Genomic DNA, 20,632 nt, shown 5'->3' with positions numbered 1-20,632 from the left:
CAAAGCATTATAATAGGCACAAAAGTGAACAAGATACATTTCTTGAGAATCTTATATTCTTATAAAGGAGACCACAGGAATACAAATTACAGTTACCAAAATACTAATTAAACTGTTACTGAATATACTTACAATTTCATGGGTGCTTTTTTCCCCCTGATACCTTTCTTTTTTTTCAGTCTTTTCCGTCTTTTCCCCAACAGGTAAATTATATTAGATTATAATGTAAATTTGTTATACAGTTCAATCTAAATGAATGTCACTTAGTGAAAGTTTAAGTATAATAAGAAAAGGAAAAATCAAATTAGTAAACACTCGTGTCTCCATTTCTTAAACATCCTAAAAATGGAATTTTATAAGCTGCCTAACAGTGAGCATATAACCAACACAGAATTTGATATACCTCCCTCAATTTGCCTGTATATTCTTAAAAATGTGGGTAAACTGTGCTCAACAGCTTCATAATATGTTGAGGAGGTTAGATTAAAGGTTCTAAAGCCAGAGACTTGTAGTTTAGGAAGTCAGCTTGGATCAGAAATTCCATTTCTTGGGATAATAATTATTCATGTACTTATTTAAACCCTAGCTTCCTTTTTGACTTTATGTCACCATGAATACATACCTTTTTAAATTAGACTAATAATGCACATGATTTCTAAGGTGTCAAGCATGCCCATCTTTCACTGTTAAATCTTAAATACAGGAAATCCTAATACAAGGCTGCTGCTGTGTTTTAGGAGAGTAATTTACCCACAAACATTAATAGCTAAATGTTTTGGATCATCAGTTGTTTAAGATGATTCACTGGATCCCACCTGAGAGAACTTTCTAGCCCAAGTAATCAAATGCTCTGTAAAAAGGCACCCTAAAATGTCTAAAAAGGCATGCCTCTCTCCCGTCTTTAAACATAGCACCACACTGGAAACGTTGCCTATAGCATGTGTCAACTAATAATGGCGACAAAGAACTCAGTTTCCTTGCAGATCACATAGGGGCCCTAACATGATCTTCAATCACCCACAGCCCCTTCTATTACTTCCTTCTATGCAGCCCACAACTTCCAAAGTTCACAGTTATGGTTACACACACTTCCAGGAGGAAAAACTAAAGGTTTGAACCAATCAGTGCAGAGGATTCTTGAGACAGTGAGGAAAACACACACACACACACACAAAGTCAGCTACCATTGTACCTTTATTCAATCATGCATTCCTAAGAAGCTGGGTGTAAATCATATATAACAAAATAAACTAATCCTTTCCAACTGACTTAAGAAATCATTTCACAAACTATTTTCCTTAATATCTAATTAACCTTTAATAAGCCATGGTTCCCGATGACTTAACTTTAAATTATATTTTCTGTCAAAGGCTTAGTGACCTGTAATAATAATCTTGGAAACATGTAAATGAATTAAGGAGGCATTTTCACTGACGAATCTCTTTATAAACTGTGAGAAATCATTCTGTTTCATTTGCTTGATATATCCCAGTTTCTCCTGTATTTGATCTCCATAGTGTGTAATATATAGCCAGGCATGCTATTTTCAGTGCACTTAATGAGTGTATGATCCCTAACAGCATGAGAGAAAAGCTATGTGCAAGTGACACCTGGGCTCGTCGAGACCACCTACTGTGTGTTTTGTTTTTCCAAGGCTCTCCAAAAACCTGATTAAACAAAGGTCCTGATGCATGATCATATGGTGAGATGATGAGTACCAAAGACTGTCGACTGTGTTTAAATGTCTCATGAAAAAACAAGAGATACTAGAGACTAGCATGGAGTGCTTGGCATTAGAAGAAGATGGTTCCCATCTGAGTGGTGAGCGAGAGGATGGCTTCAACAAACAAAAAGATGTTTAATCAGAGAGTCTCTAACAGGTTTCAGCAGGTGGTGATGGCAGGATAAAGTTAGCAGGAATGAAGTAGTCTGGAGTCTATCCAGCCAGTGTGGGAAAGCTCCAGACATGCTAAAAAATGTGAGAGGGTTTTGGCCCCAGACCCAGGGCTATAAAAACAAGACCCTTAAGAATGTGGTAAAGTAAGGGAGAGAGAAAAAAAAAAAAGAGAGAAGACCTAACCGGTTTGGCTCAGTGGATAGAGCGTCCGTCTACGGGCTGAAAGGTCCCAGGTTCGACTCCAGTCAAGGGCATATACCTGGGTTGCAGGCACATCCTCAGTAGGAGGTGTGCAGGAGGCAGCTGATCGATGTTTCTCTCTCATCGATGTTTCTAACTCTCTATCCCTCTCCCTTCCTCTCTGTAAAAAAATCAATAAAATGTTTAAAAAAAAAAAAAGAATGTGGTAAAGGAAGGATCCAGAAGAAGAACAAGACCATGGACAGATTGGAAGCCATGGCGGATGAGAAGTCCCTACTATAATCTGAAAAGTTAGGAACATTAGAACAAATCGGACAGCTCTGAACACTATTCTGGCAAACAGAAGTGCCTAGTAGTGGAAGGAAATGCAGATGTCTGGCCAGCCCTACCTCCTGGGGTGAGCTCACATAGAGTGACCACTACTGATTCCTGACTGGACACCAGCTGGTGACGCTGGCCCCATTTCCACCCCAGTCCAACCTCTGAGATAAATTTCCTGGAATGACTGCTAAAGCTGTGTGTGGCCTCCCTTCTTTCTTCCTCTTCAGGTCACTGTGCTGACTAGCTGTGTGAGGTCAGGCCTCCACCCTTCCAATTTCTGGCCCTCCCACCACTCCTCCCAGCTCTCTGCCTCTCTAGAGCTTGACTCTGGTTTCTTCACTTTGGATAGCTTTCCTCATCTGTAAAATGAGTAGCTTGAACCAGATTATCTTAAAGTTCCTTCAAGTTCTAACATTCTGTGATTCTTGGATGTTATAAATCCCCAGAATCCTAAAATGCAGAGTTGAAAGGAACTTCAGAAGTCGTCTATTCAACCTCCTGCTCAACCTAAGCTAACCCAGCCAGAACTAATAAGCTTTGAAAGTTCTATGTAGTTGTGTTTGGCTGGCTGAATACAGCAATAATCAAAGCTTTAAAACCTGAAAGCATGAAATACACACACACACACACACACACACACACACACAGTATATATACGATTTTTAGAACATCTAAGAAAAAGTTTGGAGGAGCTGAAGCCCATAGAGCAGCATGTTCTATTGCTTAGAAGTCTGTATCTACGCAGCATTCCCAGGCTTTGTTTTTTCACAATACCCAGGGCATATTGAAAAAATCACAAGGGATGCCAGAAAGCTCCCCAAATACAACTAATTTTCAGTTTATTAGTATGTTTGTAAATATATAAGACAGGGTGATGAGATGTCACAACATCAAATAAAGCCTCAAAAGGAGAATAAAGAGTATAAAGGAGAATCAGTCATATTTTGAGATGCATTCAAGTAAAACCAAAAAGAATGCCATCTGTTCTAAAAGGGTAAATTTTAGTTAGTAAGCTACTTTTCAAAAAAAAAAAATTTTATCTCTGATAATAAATAGTCTCTTTCCCTCCTCTAAAGAATTATTTTCTTGAGGAGAGAAACCAAGATGGCAGCATAGGTAAACACCAGAAATTGCTGCCTCCCACAACAAATTCAAAAATACAACTAAAAGACAAAACGGACATCATCCAGAACTACAGGAAGGCTGGCTGAGTGGAAATTCTACAACTAGAAGGAAAGAGAAAAGCACACTGAGACTCAGGGGAGCTGCGGAGGCGCACGGGCAAGGGCCGGCGACTGAGGACACGGCTGTCTTTTTGAATCGGGAAGGGGTCACAAGCTCCCGACTGCTCTGAACTCCGGTTCCCGGAAGTCTCTGGGGACCCGGATTCATGCAGGGAGAGACTGAACGGTCTGGAAGTGGGCAAAACTTGGAACTTGAGTGCGGCTTTCTCTCAGAGGTGCTTGCAGCAATTACCGGGACACTGAAACACGGGGCCCCTTAGGGCAGGACTGAAGATCAGCCATAGCTGCTTGCTCCGCCCTGTTGATACCTGAGACCCCGCCCCACCCAAGCTGTGACAGAGGCTTTTGCATATGAATGCCCTGGCCCTTTGCAATCTGAAAATTACCTAACAAACTGCAACTGGGCCAGACACACCCAGAACTTCCAAGAGAAGGCCCAAGGCCCTACAGCAGCTTGCATTGCTTCACAGCTGGGCCTCATCAGAGCACCTCCAAACCCCAAACAAGAAAGGGGAATCTGCAGATCTCTTCATAGCTCCTGCTGGGTAGCCTCAGGCAGAGGCTAAATTAGCACCTCCTCAGATCCAAGAGCCAGTGTACCCAGTGGTCAGAGGGGGACCATCCAGATTACAACTCCTCAGATCCATAAGGGACACACTCAGGGAGTAGATTCAGTGAGCACCAAAGCCCCACTGAAGCAAGTCTTACCCCAGAAGGGTGTCTTCAGCACAGAAGTTCTCCCACTGCAGACACAGCTGACTCTCACAGCCAATTGGCCTGGAGGTCAATTCCTCCCAGTGATCCTACAACAATCAAGGCTTAACTACAACAAGACTGGGCACAAAGCCCACAAAGTGGTGCACCAAGAGTGTTCACCTCAGGTAATTGGGGAGGCTGAGCCACTGGGCCCTATAGGACACCTAGCACACAAAACCACTCTACCAACACAGGGAAGCATAAAAAATGTGGAGACAAAGAAACAGGTCACAAATGACAGAAATGGAGGAAAGCAAACTACTGGATATAGAGTTCAAAACCACACTTTTAAGGTTTTTGAAGAACTTCCTAGAAACCGCTGATAAATTTAGTAAGACCCTCAAAAACTCTGGTGAGACCGCCGATAAATGTAGTGAGATCCTCAAGAAATCTAGTGAGACCCTCGATGTTATGAAAAAGGACCAACTAGAAATTAAGCATACACTGACTGAAATAAAGGATATTATGCAGAGTTCCAACAGCAGACTAGAGGATCGCAAGAATCAAGTCAAAGATTTGAAATATGAAGAAGCAAAAAACACCCAACCGGAAAAGCAAAATGAAAAAAGAACCCAAAAATACGAAGATAGTGTAAGGAGCTTCAAGCGTATCTACATCCGAATTATAGTGGTGCCAGAAGAGAGAGAGCAAGATATTGAATACCTATTTGAAGAAATAATGACAGAAAACTTCCCCTACCTGGTGAAAGAAATAGGCTTACAAGTCCAAGAAGCGCAGAGAACCCCAAACAAAAGGAATCCAAAGAGGACCACACCAAGACACATCATAATTAAAATGCCAAGAGCAAAAGACAAAGAGAGAATCTTAAAAGCAGCAAGAGAAAGAAAGTCAGTTACCTACAAGGGAGCACCCATATGACTGTCAGCTGATTTCTCAACAGAAACTTAGCAGGCCAGAAGGGAGTGGCAAGAAATATTCAAAGTGATGAATGCCAAGAACCTACAACCAAGATTACTTTATCCAGCAAAGCTATAATTCAGAACTGAAGGTCAGGTAAAGAGCTTCACAGATAAGAAAAAGCTAAAGGAGTTCATCACCACCAAACCAGTATTATATGAAATGCTGAAAGTTATCCTTTAAGAAGAGAAAGAAGAAGAAAAAGGTAAAGATACAAAGTATGAACAACAAATACACATCTATCAACAAGTGAATCTAAAAATCAAGTGAATAATCTGATGAACAGAATGAACTGGTGATTATAATAGAATCAGGGGCATAGAAAGAGAGTGGACTGACTATTCTTGGGGGGGAAAGGGCTGTGGGGGATGCAGGAAGAGACTGGACAATAATCGTGTACCTATGGATGAGGACAGTAGGGGGGGGAGGGCCGGGGGGGGGGGACTGGGTGGAGGGGAGCTATGGGGGGAAAAAAGAGGAACAACTGTAATAATCTGAACAATAAAGATTTAATTTAAAAAAAAAAAAAGAATTATTTTCTTAACAGAGTCTATGCCAATTATCACACTACAGATCTTGAAGCAATTATTGGATATATTTAAGAAATGAGCACTTAAAACAATAATAATTATCCATGTGTTTTATTATGAATTACTTAAGAGTGGTAAAGTCATAAATAAATAAGAGATATATACTTAGTTTGGATAATACTGATTCTCCCAAAATTGATGTATGGATTTAATGCCATTCCAATAATAATTCTACCAGTTTTTTAATGAAAATTGATAAACTGATTTTAAGATTTACAAAGAAATGCAAAGGTCCTAGAATAGTGAAGACTACTTGGAAGAATAGACACTTAATTTACTGCTACAAAAATTCAGACCATGTAGTGTTGACACAAAGATACTACATACAGAACAAAACTAAGAGTCCATAAAAACAAAGACCTAAATGTTTCCGCCTGATTTACAACAAAGATGACACTGAAATTCAAAGGAGAAAATGAAAATGTCTTTTCAATAAATGGTGCTGGATCTATTAGATATTCATATTGGGGGAGGGGAGGACAAACCATGACTCTATCCACACCAAACACAAAAATTAATTAGAAATGGATGGCAGACCTAAATGTAAAAGATTAGGAAAATATAAGGATATATCTTCATGACCTTAAAGTAAGTAAAGGTTTCTTAAAACAGATACAAAAAGTAATGGTCATAAAAGATGGGTATACTGTACTTCAGTAAAATTAAGAACTTCTATTCATTAAAAGACACTAATCAGACAGTGAAGGGAAAAATTGAAAATTGGAAGAAGATATTCTGATACATGTATCTGATGAAGAATTTGTATCCAGACTGTATTTGAAAACCTATAAACCAATAAAAAAAATCCAATATAAAAAGTGAACAAAAGGCTAACCTGTAAGTTATGTGAATTATAGTCAATAAAGCTGTTATTTAGGCACTTCTCAACAGAGAATAGCCATTTGGCCAATAAATATATGAAAAAGTGCTCAACATCATTAGTCGTTAGGGAAATACATTAAGAGCTACTACCCAACAGAAGGCCTACACTTAAAAGGACTGACAATACCAGGTGTGAGTGACTTGTAGAGCAATTAGATTCCTCATGCTCTGCCTGGTAATATCTGGTCATATCTACCAAAGCTGAACATACACATATCATACCAGGTCCATGACCTACTAGTTCCTCTACTATGAGTAAGTGCACATACCAAATGATATAAACACAAATAATTATAGCAATTTTACACATTATAGTCAAAATTTTTAAAAACCCAAATACCCATTAATAGAGAAGTAAAACTGTGGTCTATTCTGTGATGGAATACTACATAGCATTTAAAAAAGGAACCAACATCTGCTGCACATAACAACAAAGATGAATCAAACCAATAATGATGCACTACAGAGGCCAGACACCAAAGGAGGTATAGTATAGGATTTCCTTTTTATGAATAGGCGAAATCAATCGACAAAGCTAAAAGTAAGACTGATGGTTATCTTCAGGGAGCACAAACTGAGAAGGGGCATGATGGTGTTTTCTGGTTGCTGGAGATGTTATAGAAGGACCTGGATGGCCATTATATGAGTATACCCACGTATTTAAAATGTGTGCGCTGTACTGTGTGTGTGTTCCGCCTCAGTAAAAATTTTAAACAAAGAAACAAGTCAATAAAAATATTCCACTGTGCTCCATGACGGCACAAAGCATGTCTTATTTACACATGGCACTTTCCAGGGCCTAATACAATGCCTGCTCAGTGTGTTGAATTTAATTAAATTGGCCAGGTAGTTCCAACTACACGACCTGAACTAGATGATTTTAGTATAATGTCTGAGTTATCAATAGTAGAACTATAGCTGTGGGCTTGCTTCCTGTAGACTCCTTTTAAATTCCCAATCCATTCCTATTTTAAATATCTGGCTTTCCGCCTCCCCCCCCCAAAAAAAAAAAGAAAAGGGAGATAGGATCATTTGCATATTGAAAAGCAACCCTATTTGCAGGGTTTAAACAAGATTTAAATAAAAAAGGCAAAGGAAAAAGAAACAAAGAAAGGTACTGCAGTGGCGCCCTAGAAAGCAGATGTTCATTAGGGCCCAGACACAGATTACTATCACAATGTACTTATCTGAACAAGCTCTCCTCAGACCACACAGTCAAATCAAATTCTGAAGGCTCAAAGGATGTGCACTGGAGAACATCCTGTCCTACTGAAACATGAATCTGAATTTTGTGGTAGAGGCGCAGGGGTGGAAAAGAACACTGGATAATAACCCACTATCATTTTAAATCCTGTGCATATATTAAGTTATAATCTATTCTTCAACAAACAATCAACATTTAATATTTCTGCTATTAAAATTTAAATCTAAGGAACATGACCAAGAAACATTTTTTTAGTCTTTTACAAACTAAAAACACACAATACTTTTGTGATTATTTTTAGATAAAAAATAGTTTTGTGAAATATTCAAGAAACAGAAAAAGTGGTTATAATACTGTTAAGGTGGAGAAAATATGGAACTGTCTTACCATTTCATTATGCCCTATTTACATTCCAATCTCATTAGATACATACATTTATCATCAAAATACTTCCTATTATGCCAATTATGTTCTCTTTTATTCAAAGTATTACATCATGCCTGCACTTCTCTAACACACTTGTACATTAATCAATATTTTTATTTAAAATTTCCACATAAAATTGGATAAGGAATCAGAAAGAAAGTCAAATTCAAAGAGGCAACTGTTATTAGGAAATTCTTAATCATAAACTGTAGCATTAAGAGGTAGTAAAGAGTTGGTCCCTAATTCAGGCTAATGCAGTATGAGTAGTTTATATGTGACAACTGTCCTGGCAGATCCATCACTGGCACCTACACCTGTGGACGTAAGCCCAGAGTGGCACTACTCTTAGTGTGCAGGAAGAGTAATTGAGAGTATGAATTGGGGAGAAGGGAGAAGAAGGAAGGAGTGAGGGGAGAGAGGAAAAGGGAGAGAGGAAAGAAACACTCTGCAGGCTCTTATAAATGAAATATAGAAAATGAATTTCAAGTTCTAAATAATTGACAAGTGAACTTTTTGGAATCAAACCTGTTGGAAACACAACTCACTTGTAAAATAAGGTATGCGTGACCCTTAAACAAGTCATATAGAGCCCCAGCTTTAGTAATTTTGCTCTAACACTTTCTCTGGTAGCCAAATCTTTCTGTGTTGTTATTGTTGTTTAATAAAAGTATTCAAGTGATCAAGTCGAATGAACCTACAAAGAGACTGAGATTAGGCAAAGAGACTGAGATTAGGAACCTTTTTCCTAAGACTTCCATTTTTAAAACAATGAAATTAATCAAAGCTATGCTTTTTGGAGGGGGGGGGGGCAGAGAGGCTCTTGGGAGTATTTCAGTTAATGACCTGAAAATAAAAACTGGCAATTTTTTCTTTTTATAAATGTTTGCATTAGTCAAAAGACTGTTGGTGATAAATCCAAATTGCTATTGAGAAGACAAAGGTATTACAAATTTCTAGGAAGATTTACTTTTTCTTATAAACAAATATTTTATCTGAGACTTTATTTTATAAACTATGAAAATATGTCCTTGTTATTATACAGGTAACAAAGGGTTTAGAGGTTCTCCAGTAGTAGAAACAGACTTCCAATCACAGTTCTCAAAATCACCATGTTTAGCCCTAGGTTGTTTGGCTCAGTAGATAGAGCTTTGGCCTGAGGACCAAAGGGTCCCGGGATCGAATTCCAATCAAGGGCCCGTACCTTGGTTGCAGGCTCCTCCCTGGCCTGGGTCCTGGTCAGAGCGCATGCAGGAGGCAACCAATCAATGTGTTTCTCCCATATTGATATTTCTCTCTGTCCTTCCCTCTCTCTTCCACTCCCTCTAAAAGATCAATGAAAAATATCCTCGAGTGAAGATTAATATAAATATAAAAATAAAAACATAAAAAAATAAAATGTGTTAAACAGGGAAAATAGTATAGTGTCATTTGAAGAGTCAAAGATAAATGTAAATTTAATCTAAAATTCATTATGGCAACTTTGGTTTTCCCTAGGACTCTCAAGTTAAGAGCATAATATTCCATGATATATCCAAATCTCCCATTCTAATGGTTACATTTTTAATTTATTAAATAAACAAAACTGGTATCATGTAAAATGGGCCCACACACTTGCAGAGATGGAGTATGATGCATTTTCCCTTCAAGAGCAGTAAAACATATTCTTGAGACCTCCGAAATGATCTCATTTTGTTACACAGAACCTTTCCCTGAACCCACTCTTCACCTGGGACCCGGCAGCCCAATAGCATGCGCTCAATGAGCAGCCAGAGGGACGGGTTCCATGTCGCACACTGAGGCCAGACAGAGGCCAGATGACTCCTGCAGGACTGCGTTCCACTTGCAGCGGGGAACAGCCGCTCAGTTTAAAACAATTAAAGCTAGACGATGGCCAAATAAAGAGAATGAATAGCTCCTAGCATGTCCATGCAACATGAGGAATAACAAATCTGTTATTTTCTAATGAAACCCCAGCTTACATTAGACACATTATCAATGTGTACAACATAACAAAAACTCCAAACTTTTTCCCCTTTGCCATGAACAAGTCTAACAAATTAAGAGAGAAAAAAAAACTTCATTTCAAAATGGTTTTAAAAAAACAAAAGTAACATTTCTGGATAACCATTATGTCATCATTTAAGATTACATTCTCAGACTGTCACAACCCTAATAAGTTGGCCTATGCGTATTTATAAGCATAAAACTGGAAAAATAGCCCTGGCTGGTTTGGCTCAGTGGATAGAGCATCGATCGGCCTGCGGACTGAAGGGTCCCCTATTCTATTCTGGTCAGGGGTACGTGCCCAGATTGCAGGCTCCATCCCCAGTAGGGGCGTGCAGGAGGCAGCCAATCAATAATTCTCTCCCATCATTGATACTTCTATCTCTCCCTCTCTAAAATCAATAAAGATATATTAAATTTAAAAAATGGAAAAATAATAATGTAAAATAAGGCAATTAAGTATGAAAATCTAAAGGGAGGAAGTTAACATAAAGTACTAAAAATGTTATTCTTTAAAATTCTAAATACTCATAAAGAGGATTATGAAGCAGAATAAATACAAAACAATGCTGATTATCAATTCAAAAATTTTTCATTCATTAATCTAAAGCACAACCTTTTTCTAAAAGTCACAGGTTTACTGTAGCTTTAATTAGCACTTTACTTTTTTCTCACAAAATGCATGCCACTATTTTTAATCCCACATATGAATCTCAGTGTCTTCTCTGTCACTAAGACCCTTGGGTGAACTATTTTGTAAATATTCTTTGCTTATTTCTGACTGTGCCTATTCTGTCTTCCCTGGCAGATGGTGAGATGCTGGAGAGCAGGGGCCAGATACTATACTCCCTCCCGTTTCCCAACGGCAAGTGCAGAGAATTGTGCTCTGGGGTCACTCAGGAAATATGATCGATTAGTATTTTAGCTCTCCGTGAACCTCAGCCATTTTCCAACAAGCTATCAGCTTACAACTTAACCTAATTCCAGAATACAAATGTTACAGCCAATGTAGGAAAGCATCCACCGGACATCGAATTTTGTGCTTACAGTACCAGATATATAAGCAAGTTAGCTGTTCCTATTAGCATCTAAACTCTCTTTTAGAATCTGGGTTTCATATTCATCATCCAGAAGACTGTTCTCCATCCTCTAAAATGACAAATGCATTCATTTAAGAATTAGCCAAAAAACAATGTATGGAGAAGAACAATGTTCACTTTTATACATTTTCTCCCCTAGGAGGTCTAGGATGTTTATCTTCACCCTCTCCTTTTTGTCTCTCTTTTTCTCATCATCTGTGACACACTTATTTTCCAGTGCTTGTCTGGAAAATTAAAATATTCATATAATTATGTTAAGGAGACTAGATGCACCAAGCAAAAATAAGGAATTTGGTTATGGGAGACACGTTCAGTTTGTCCTTGGCTTAACTGTCATCATCTCCTTTACACTTTTCCCCGCATGTCGACCTGATTAAGAAATGTTTAGTTTTGTTATCGAATTTGTGTATGCGCTCAAATTTGCGTGTGTTCACACGTGGCTTCTAAGACGTTTTGCTGTGCATCATCTGACCAAACTAGTGGTAAACATCTGTTATCATCCAAGTGCTGCCTCTTAGGAGGCACAGCCAAGTGCCACCAGGTTTATTATTTATTCACTAAAATGAACAGCAGAAGCCAGAACATTTAAATTTATTCCATGAAATCCCCAAGCCCAAAGTTCAATCTTGAATACTATGTGGATTGATTTTTTTTTTAATTTTCTATGTTTTTCTTTTTTTGTTAATCCTCACCTGAGGATATTCTTCCCAGTGATTTTTAGAGGGAATGGAATGGACAGGGTCATGAGAGAGAAACATAGATGTGTGAGAGACAATGTGTGAGAGACATATCGACTGGTTGCCTCTCGCCAGGGCCCTACCAGGGCGGGGATAGAACCTGCAACCCAGGTACATGCCCTTGACCTTGTGGTCTGCGGGAGGACTCTCTAACCACTGAGAGATACTGGCCCAGGCTATATGGTTTGATTTTATACCAAATACTATGACCCTGCATTTAAACCACTGGAATAGCACACTACGTTTTCTTTAAAATGGGCTGAATAAAAGAGCACCTTGACATGTTCCCACTAGTCCTATCTTAAAAAGCTAGAAGGCTGAATGTCACGTTTAGGGTTATGCAACTCAATGACTGAAAGATAACTATAATTCTGAACACCTCAAGGATAGTTTATAGATCCGTTATTATCCATTAAGTGAATAAATGTTTGTTTTGTTTTGACCAAGTCTGAAATATCCTGGAAAAAGGGGGCTTTTCTTGAAAATTAAGCAGGAAAAAGTTTGGATTGTGTTGGTTGGGGCCAGTGAGAGAAGGCAAAGATAGGCTGTCACCAATTCGTCATATGTAACATTTCCCACACTCAATATAACACTATGAGATTTTTCTCTGACACCTTACTTTTTAATAAAGATTGAATAAAAAGGCACTTTTGATTCCATAAATGAAGCATTGACCAATTGCTATGTGATTCATTTTAGGGATCTTACTCGATTCATAAAACATTTGGAAGTTTTATTATAGGAACAAAATAAAACACAAATCTAACCATATTGAGATTTCATTAAAAAATTAGGATGGATTTATTATACCTGTAGATTTTGGACTATGATTATTTTGCTAGTCTAGAAAAATTTTGCAGGTACTTATTCTGAATAATAACAGTTACTAACAAGCATTTATTTAGCACCTACTGTTCTGTGGATGAAGCAAGCAACTACAGAGGTGTAGATACCCTTTGAAGAGAGAGACTAACAAAGGAATTGCAAGACCATGCTTGGGAAAAATAAACTTTTGTGAACTGAGCATCCAATATCAAACAAACTAGACAAGAAATTTCTCATCTTTAAAAAAAATGAACGATATTTAAGTGTCCATGTCATTTTTACTAAGCCCTTATCCTTTCATTCTAGATATTCCTCACAAGATTTTTAGTCGTTAAGCAGATATAGAGAGGGGGAAAAAATTTTCTTTCCTGGCAACTCCCTCCTGAGTCAAAGGAAAAGAAAAAAAAATCCCTTTGTCTTTAGTTAAAAGACCCATAACTTAAAATTTCTGTACTCATTAAGAATGCTGGGGTAATTTTACAGTTCCAATAAATCAGTAAGCAAAATACAAAGTCTGAGCAATAAATCAGTAAAATTTTAATTTTTTTCTTCAAAGTGTAATACATGGAAATTGCCCATATCTGAATTTAAATTCAAAGCCAAGATTGCCAAATATGTAAGGTATATTTAGTTATACTGGTACTACGTGATTGAATACTTTCCTACTTCTCTTCACTTATCTTTTCCTGTTCCCTTCTAGTAGCTTACAATTTGGCTCCCAAAATAAAAGAAATGATATGCATTATGGGAAATTCAAAAGCAACAGCTATCCAAGGGGAAGGGTGCTATAATACTGCATTATAATGCATCTTCATTTTAACATTTCCATGACCTTGATTTTTCCAATACCACTTCCAGATAGCCACAATGCCCCGCTCACCTAAGGAGATAAGGTGTATTCATTGGGTAAAATATGACATTACTGTATTGATACATTTAAGCAACCTTTATTCACCTCAGAAATGTGGTTATTTCCTAAGACACAAAGCCCTCCAAGTTTTAAGATCCTACTTCTCTACCTCCAACCCACCTAAAAATGCTCAGTAGTTCTATGTATCAAATTATGACCCCAAATTCCTGGAGAAACAAATTGATACAATATTCATTTGGCTATAACCACATAGAAGTTAAGGAATTCAGCAAAAAGTAAATTCACTCAGAAATTCAACTCAGAAAAACTGTTTTCTTCTAGTAGCCTTCATTAATAGAATCCCAAATTATATTACTTATTATTTTCCAGATTTTAAATCTCAGTTCAGGTATGTTCTTTAGCATACACTTACACCAAATGGCTCTAAAACAAACTTTTGTTTTAGAAACAAACATTTCTTTAGCATAGAAAAACAATACTGTTGTATACATAAAACTTAAAAACCAAGCTTTCATTATGATATATTTTATAGAAACATTTTGATAACTATAAATAAAGATCACAAAATTTGTCAAATTGCTTGTAGCTGGCACAAAAAGTAGCTAATCAAATAAATAACATTTTGTACTTCCCTTTCTTCAAAAGACAGAATAAGTGCGTCAATCCCCATAAATATTTGCATGCATGCATGGCAATAAGGTAAGTTGTAATATATTTGAAATAAGCAGACTGTGATTGAAGGGTTGCTTTCACAGTAAGTGAAATTAATACATCCATTGTATAAAAATGTGTAATACACATCTTTAAAAAAATACATTGAATTACCTGGGTAGCTTCAAAGTGGATACCAAATTTAATTTTTCATAACCTAGCATACGTCATTTAATATAATTCAGAAAATCCTTTAGAACAAGATGTGCTATAAGGAGGAATATCTAACTACATCTTAGAATGAGTGTGTCAGGTGACAAAGAGCACCTGCTGTGATAAGACCATCCTGACAGAGAGGCAAAAATCACAACACACATGTAAAATCAGGTTGTTTGAAATCTGTGTTGCTCTACCCTAAGGTGTTATGGAAATTTCACAATCTCATTTCCACCCATGTCCTGCCCTTCCAAAGCCTCCTCAAATGTACTTTATGTTTAATGCAACTGTATTATTCTCTAATGATTTCCTCTTTCTGTCAAAGAGCAAAGTATACCAATATGGTCACACACTGTCATACAGCTCCATAGAGTTTTTTTGCTTGTTGCTAATAAAATGTACAAGTAACCAATAGGGTTTTTATGGGGAAAAATTACTAAATACATTTTCCAAAATAGACTCTGATTACATGATTAACACAAGAAACATGATTTGACATATGTGAACTTTTAAAAGGATGGTAACAAAACTCTTTTTCAAGGGCCACGTTAATTGGTATCTATTTCTTAGGATGAAAAGAAATCCCATCCGTTTATTCTTCCTCAGTTTGGAACAATCACATCCATCTCTTGATCAATGTTTTTGTCAAATACCACTGTGTAAATGACCGTGCCATTCCTCAGTTTTTGATATAGCTTCCAAACAGAAGTTTCAAAACAACTCTGACTAGTAAACATATCACTGTACTTTAAACAGTGATGTTTTCTATCCCATATTTCAGGAAGGTTAGAACGCACACACAGGCAAGGATCATCACTGTAGACAACAGATTCCAAGTGAGTTTATTAACTCTTTAGGTAGATTAGGCAACACTTGTTTTAAAAGTAAAAATCAAAAGAAATCTCTCTCTTTTTTAAAAAAAATGACTTATACTACCATGTTACCAGCAGATATGTAAGGGAGAAAAAAAGAGGACTATGTGCCCCGAAATGTGATTATCTAAAATCTGCAACTAGTCACTTTACATTTTAGGAGATGCCCCTTTCTGAGATAACCAAGATACTTTACAATAGGGAATTTATATTTAATTATCAAATTTTAATACCATGTTATATAGGTCAAGTGAGTATATATGTCCTTCCCCGGAAACAAAGAGACTCAGAGTAATAGGATTTCAGATTTCATAGTAGCAACCGCAAGATATGTTTTGAGAATGTCATTTACTGTAACACAAATCAATATTAAATGCTTTATGCAGGAAGCACACTTTCAGAAAATGAGCCCTAAAGCTTTCTGGGATCCGACCCTAATTACCAGAGCAGGCTCTTGCCGTTTATCTCTCTCTTCAATTATTTACGGGGCAAAAAGAGCCAAATGGTATTGCATTAGCTATATTAAATGCTATGCACTTGGTTTCTAACTTACTAATGGTACATAAAAATTACTAAGGTGAATGTGCCTGTAGAAACAAGGCCTTTTTTCTTTACCTGAGTGTATGTATTTATTATTCATATAGCTAAGTGTTGACTGGGCTGTCCTTTAGCCACCCAATGCTGCATAATTTAAACAAGTGCATTAAACATATATGCTATCTAAAAGGTAGTGCATTGATTACACCTCAACATTTCTTTGAGCAACTTATCTTTACAATGTAGCTCACAAAAAAAACACATGCATCTCCCTCTGGCCCCTGAAAACAAATTTATGGGGACCACACAGAAATGAATAATGGATATCCTTACTGCTACCATCTCGCTGCTTTCTGGTGACCCAAAGTAATATAAGAATTGGAGGGAGTGAGAAGGAGGCCCTTGAGGGCTGGGAAATGTCGGGTCTCTATGCTGACAAGTGTCCTTTTGGACAAATACTGTTGTAAGTGCACAACAAGGACCACCCGCACTGTAAGAAAGAAAAGCTTATCGAGGTTGAATCAGGGATTCTTTGCACCAGGCCAGAAATGCCCTCTGCAGCAAGCAGGTCGTGATTACAAGCTCCCAAAGAAAGTTCGGCCACTGCATCCACATTTGATTCTTTTGTGATCTAGAGGGCTCCTGGAGTCCTGACAGGAGATGCTAATTGCTATAGAAGGCTGGTGCATCCAACTTCCACCTTCCCAAACTGTGGGAGAAGCTTCCAAAGCAGTGAAATCTCACTCCTCATGGAATATATATATAATAAATTCAGGGGGCATCCAATTATTGTAAAATTAAGGTAAGGTTATTAACCAAGTACCCAGGGTCCCTAGAAAGCCAGTAGCAATGTGCAGGGCTACACATCATCAGTTGTGTTACCTAAGAATATGCCAAGGCCACTTTTGAGAAAGCACCATTGGAAATCGATCTGTGGTAAACACACAGGTAGTATTTTTCTAAACTAAATACAAAGTCACTTCTTTCTCTGCCCTGAAATCTGCCCATTGTCCCTCCTAAGCAAAAGCTACAGGTAAGATTAAAAGGGACATCAATGAACGCTGTGTGGACTTTGGCCACTTTCCTACCCAAAACACCAGCGTAAAAGTGGAAATCAGTAACCAGGTGAAGTGCCACACCGCACAAAGATCAAGGCGAGGGGCGGGCGCTCAGGACCGGAGACGGGAGGTAAACGTCCCGTCGCGCCCCCTCCCGTCCCGCCCCCCCCCCGCCCCCCCCTCCCCTCCGCGCGCGCGAGGCTCAAGCCCCAGAAATCGCTCGCGCGCGCGGGAGACTAAGGGGCGTCTCCGGGAAGCGGGGGGCTCCGTGGCACTCCAAGGGAAGCCAAGAGTTACTGATCGCAGGGCGGGGCCGAGCAGAGGGGGTCGAAAAGCCGCGCAGCCGGCGGGTCCCGCCGCGGGCTCTAGGCGTCGGCAGCGCCGCGGCCAAGCTCGGCGAGAGGCTCGGCAAGGGGCTCGGCTAGGGGCGCCGCTCGGCCCCGCGACCCTCCCTCCTCCGGGGCCAGGAAGGAGCTGGCGGCTCTTTCCTGTCTAGTCTCTCCCCCCGCGGCTTTCTGTAACTCGATCCCGCACTCCGCTCCCCCGGAGCCGCCGCCCAGCGCGCCGCCCGGCTCTGCCCAGGCCGGCGCTATAGTTAGCAACCTTCCATCAACTCCGCCGCCCGCGGGGCCGAGCGCGCGCCCCTCCCGGGCCCGAGCCGCGCGCCCCCGGCACCCCCACCCCGGCGCTCCTTTACCTTCGCCTGGAGATACTGGGGGTAGTAGTAGGTGGCGTACTGAGGGTACATCTGCTGTTTCCACACTTTGCCCATGAAGCTGGAAGGGAGCCTGCCGTGCAGGGTCGCGGGCACTTTGGGGTTTCCAAGTCTCGATCTCTCCTGCCTCTCCCTTTCCGGCGGCGGCGGCGGCGGCTGCCGCTGCTCCACCTCCCAGCCCGGACGAGAGGTCCTCCTCTTTCTCTCCTCTCCACCTCCTGCTCCTCTTTCTCTTCCTCCTCCTTCTCCTCCTCCCAGGTAGAAAGACACTGCAGGACGCAGAGGACACCCCGGACCGGGCGCTCCCAAGGAGTTGCCTCCGGGAGCCCGACTGCTCCGGCGCTGCCAAGGGCTGGCGCGCTGGCCGCTCGGCACGGGCGAGCCGGCTGAGCGGGGCTGGGAGGTGATCAATACAAGTGGAAAGTGCGGCGGAGGTGGCTGCGATCCGTGCCAGGCGGCATCTGGGGTGGGTGCGCCCGATTAGGAGAGGGGAGAGGGGCTGGCGTGCGGAGGCCGTGGGGGAAGGGCGGGCGGGGGCGGGGCTTGGGCGCCTGGAAGCCGGGACCCGCGGGAGGTGAGGGCTGAGTTTAAACCACTCCTCACCTCCCAGACCCTCCCAGGCTCGGCGATTGGGCGCGCAGAAACCCCGGGAGCCCAGATGGCTTTGTGTCCGGGTGGAGGTGGAATTGGGGGACCCTGCTTAAGAACTGTAGAGTGGACACCTCGTTTGCTCTCTCGAGTTTTTAGCTTCGTAAGGGGGAAGGGAGGTAAGAGGAAAGAGCAGGAAATCTGATTTATCTCTCACTTCCCTCCGCCCAATGATTTCTTTATTTTCACAAGGGAAGGAAAAATGATTACGTGCCCAACCACAAGGCTGGAGTCGGGACACCTGGGTTCTGTGCACCCCTTCCCCCCGCCCCAGGCCACAACACTGCTTTTCTAGGTGACCTTGGGAAGGTTAGTGTCCTTCGGTTTGGTTTTCCCAGATGTGAGAGGTGATGTTATGCCCTCTGCACAAGGGGAGGCAAAGCTTGGAGACACACACGCACACACACTCACAAATAGACGGATCCTTCTAAAGGGGGGATACCGCTAAGAGGCAGAATGTTACTATTAGAGGACACAATATAGACATCAGCTTTTCTCTGCCTCTTTCTAATGCTGCCAGTCTGTCAACTCCCACGCAGGAGCCAGGAAACTCCCTGAGTTTGGAATATTTTAAGGCCATTTTGAAAGTCACACTGGCATATTGTTGCAGTGTGTTTCAGTGACATACAAAATCAATCTCTCTCTTTCTGCCTCTCTCCATCTCCTAGTTGTCACAGCTCTAGACAGCCCCAGACAGCATTGGTTTAGTTCACTACATAGCTGGATATAATTTAATGGAGTTAATTGGTCCCCGAAGCTGCCTGTAGAAGACTTTGTATATTCTAGCTCAAAAAGAGGGAATACCAAAATGTACAAATAGGATAAGCAAGAAAGCCTCCAAATTGGCGTGCTTGCACATCTAATAAGATGAAATAAAAATTCATTTGTTGTTAAATAGAGCTTGATTACTTTGTTTTGTCATTTTGGTTTTCCTGAGAGTCTATTTTCTTAACAGCACAAAGGTAAATCAAAGTGAAATGGATGTATGATTTTGCTAAACAGTGACAGTTTTATATGATTACATTTCAAAACAGGTTTACTTTAAAACAATGAAACAGTGAACTGAAACCTTTGTAATCTTTATATGATTTAGACACATTTCTAGGTTATATATTTTGACAAGACAAAATAAATCTGAGTTCACATGAGAACATTTTAGATATTCCAGGAGGCAAATCATGTTATCTTAAAATAATAATAATAATAATAACAGTTAATTTTGGTGAAATCCTATAGGGACATTAGTATTTACTGAGCTTCTGCAACATTGTGGGCACTATTGAGGTTCATGTTAATCTGAAGGTTGCAGTAGTTAGCTGTACAACTTTGAGAACTTAAAATAGTTCTCTACAATGTTTCATTGTGGGACCCTTTAATGTTTCTGAGCAGGGAACTGATATGAACTAACCCGTGCATGGACTATGAATGATGACTTGGAGAAATGACTGAGGAAGGGAACAAGTTAAGAACAATCTCAGAAGTTCTAGGCTTAAAGTGATAAGGGAAATTACCAAACTTAGACTGTTCTACTTTATTCTGGCTGACGAAATTCAGCCTGTTTTAGAGAGCCTAGAAGCACGCCCACAATTATGTAGACACTTGATTTATGACGGAGTTGGTATTGCAGAGCAGTGGAGAAAGAATGAGCTTTTCAATAAAAGATTCTGGGTCAATTGGCTATTCATATGGAAAAAATGAAATTGGAGCCTTTTCAAAAGGGGAAGAAAAAAGTTCAAGTGAATGCAAGACCTAGATGTAAAAAACAGAACTATAAAGTTGTTAGGAAAACATATAGGGAAATATATTTACAGCCTTGAGGTAGGAAAAGATTTCTTTAATAAGGTGACCAAGAGTGCAAAACTGATCAATTTGACTGTATTAAAATTCAGAACACTGATTCATCAAAGGACTCCATCAAGAAAATGAAAAGGCAGGCCACAAAATAGTTATTTGTAATCT

General features: G+C 39.8%; 1 protein-coding gene across 8 annotated transcripts in view; it reads right to left on the bottom strand.

Annotated features, from left to right (window-relative positions):
- Positions 1–18,529, bottom strand: part of RBMS1 (RNA binding motif single stranded interacting protein 1) — a 227,662-nt gene extending 209,133 nt beyond the window's left edge. For 3 of the 8 annotated variants that reach the window (XM_059704286.1, XM_059704291.1, XM_059704287.1), the window contains exon 1: positions 18,008–18,528. In XM_059704286.1, coding sequence (XP_059560269.1) covers positions 18,008–18,082 — 75 coding nt within the window. In that variant the 5' untranslated portion in view covers positions 18,083–18,528. Of the gene's footprint in view, positions 1–18,007 lie in introns of all 8 variants that reach the window. The other 5 variants (XM_059704289.1, XM_059704295.1, XM_059704294.1 and 2 more) reach the window with 4 other exon arrangements.
- Between the last annotated feature and the right edge of the window lie 2,103 nt (positions 18,530–20,632).

Source organism: Myotis daubentonii, chromosome 7 (assembly GCF_963259705.1).
Source record: "Myotis daubentonii chromosome 7, mMyoDau2.1, whole genome shotgun sequence".
Lineage (NCBI taxonomy): Eukaryota > Metazoa > Chordata > Mammalia > Chiroptera > Vespertilionidae > Myotis > Myotis daubentonii.
This window is presented reverse-complemented; position numbering and strand designations above follow the sequence as displayed.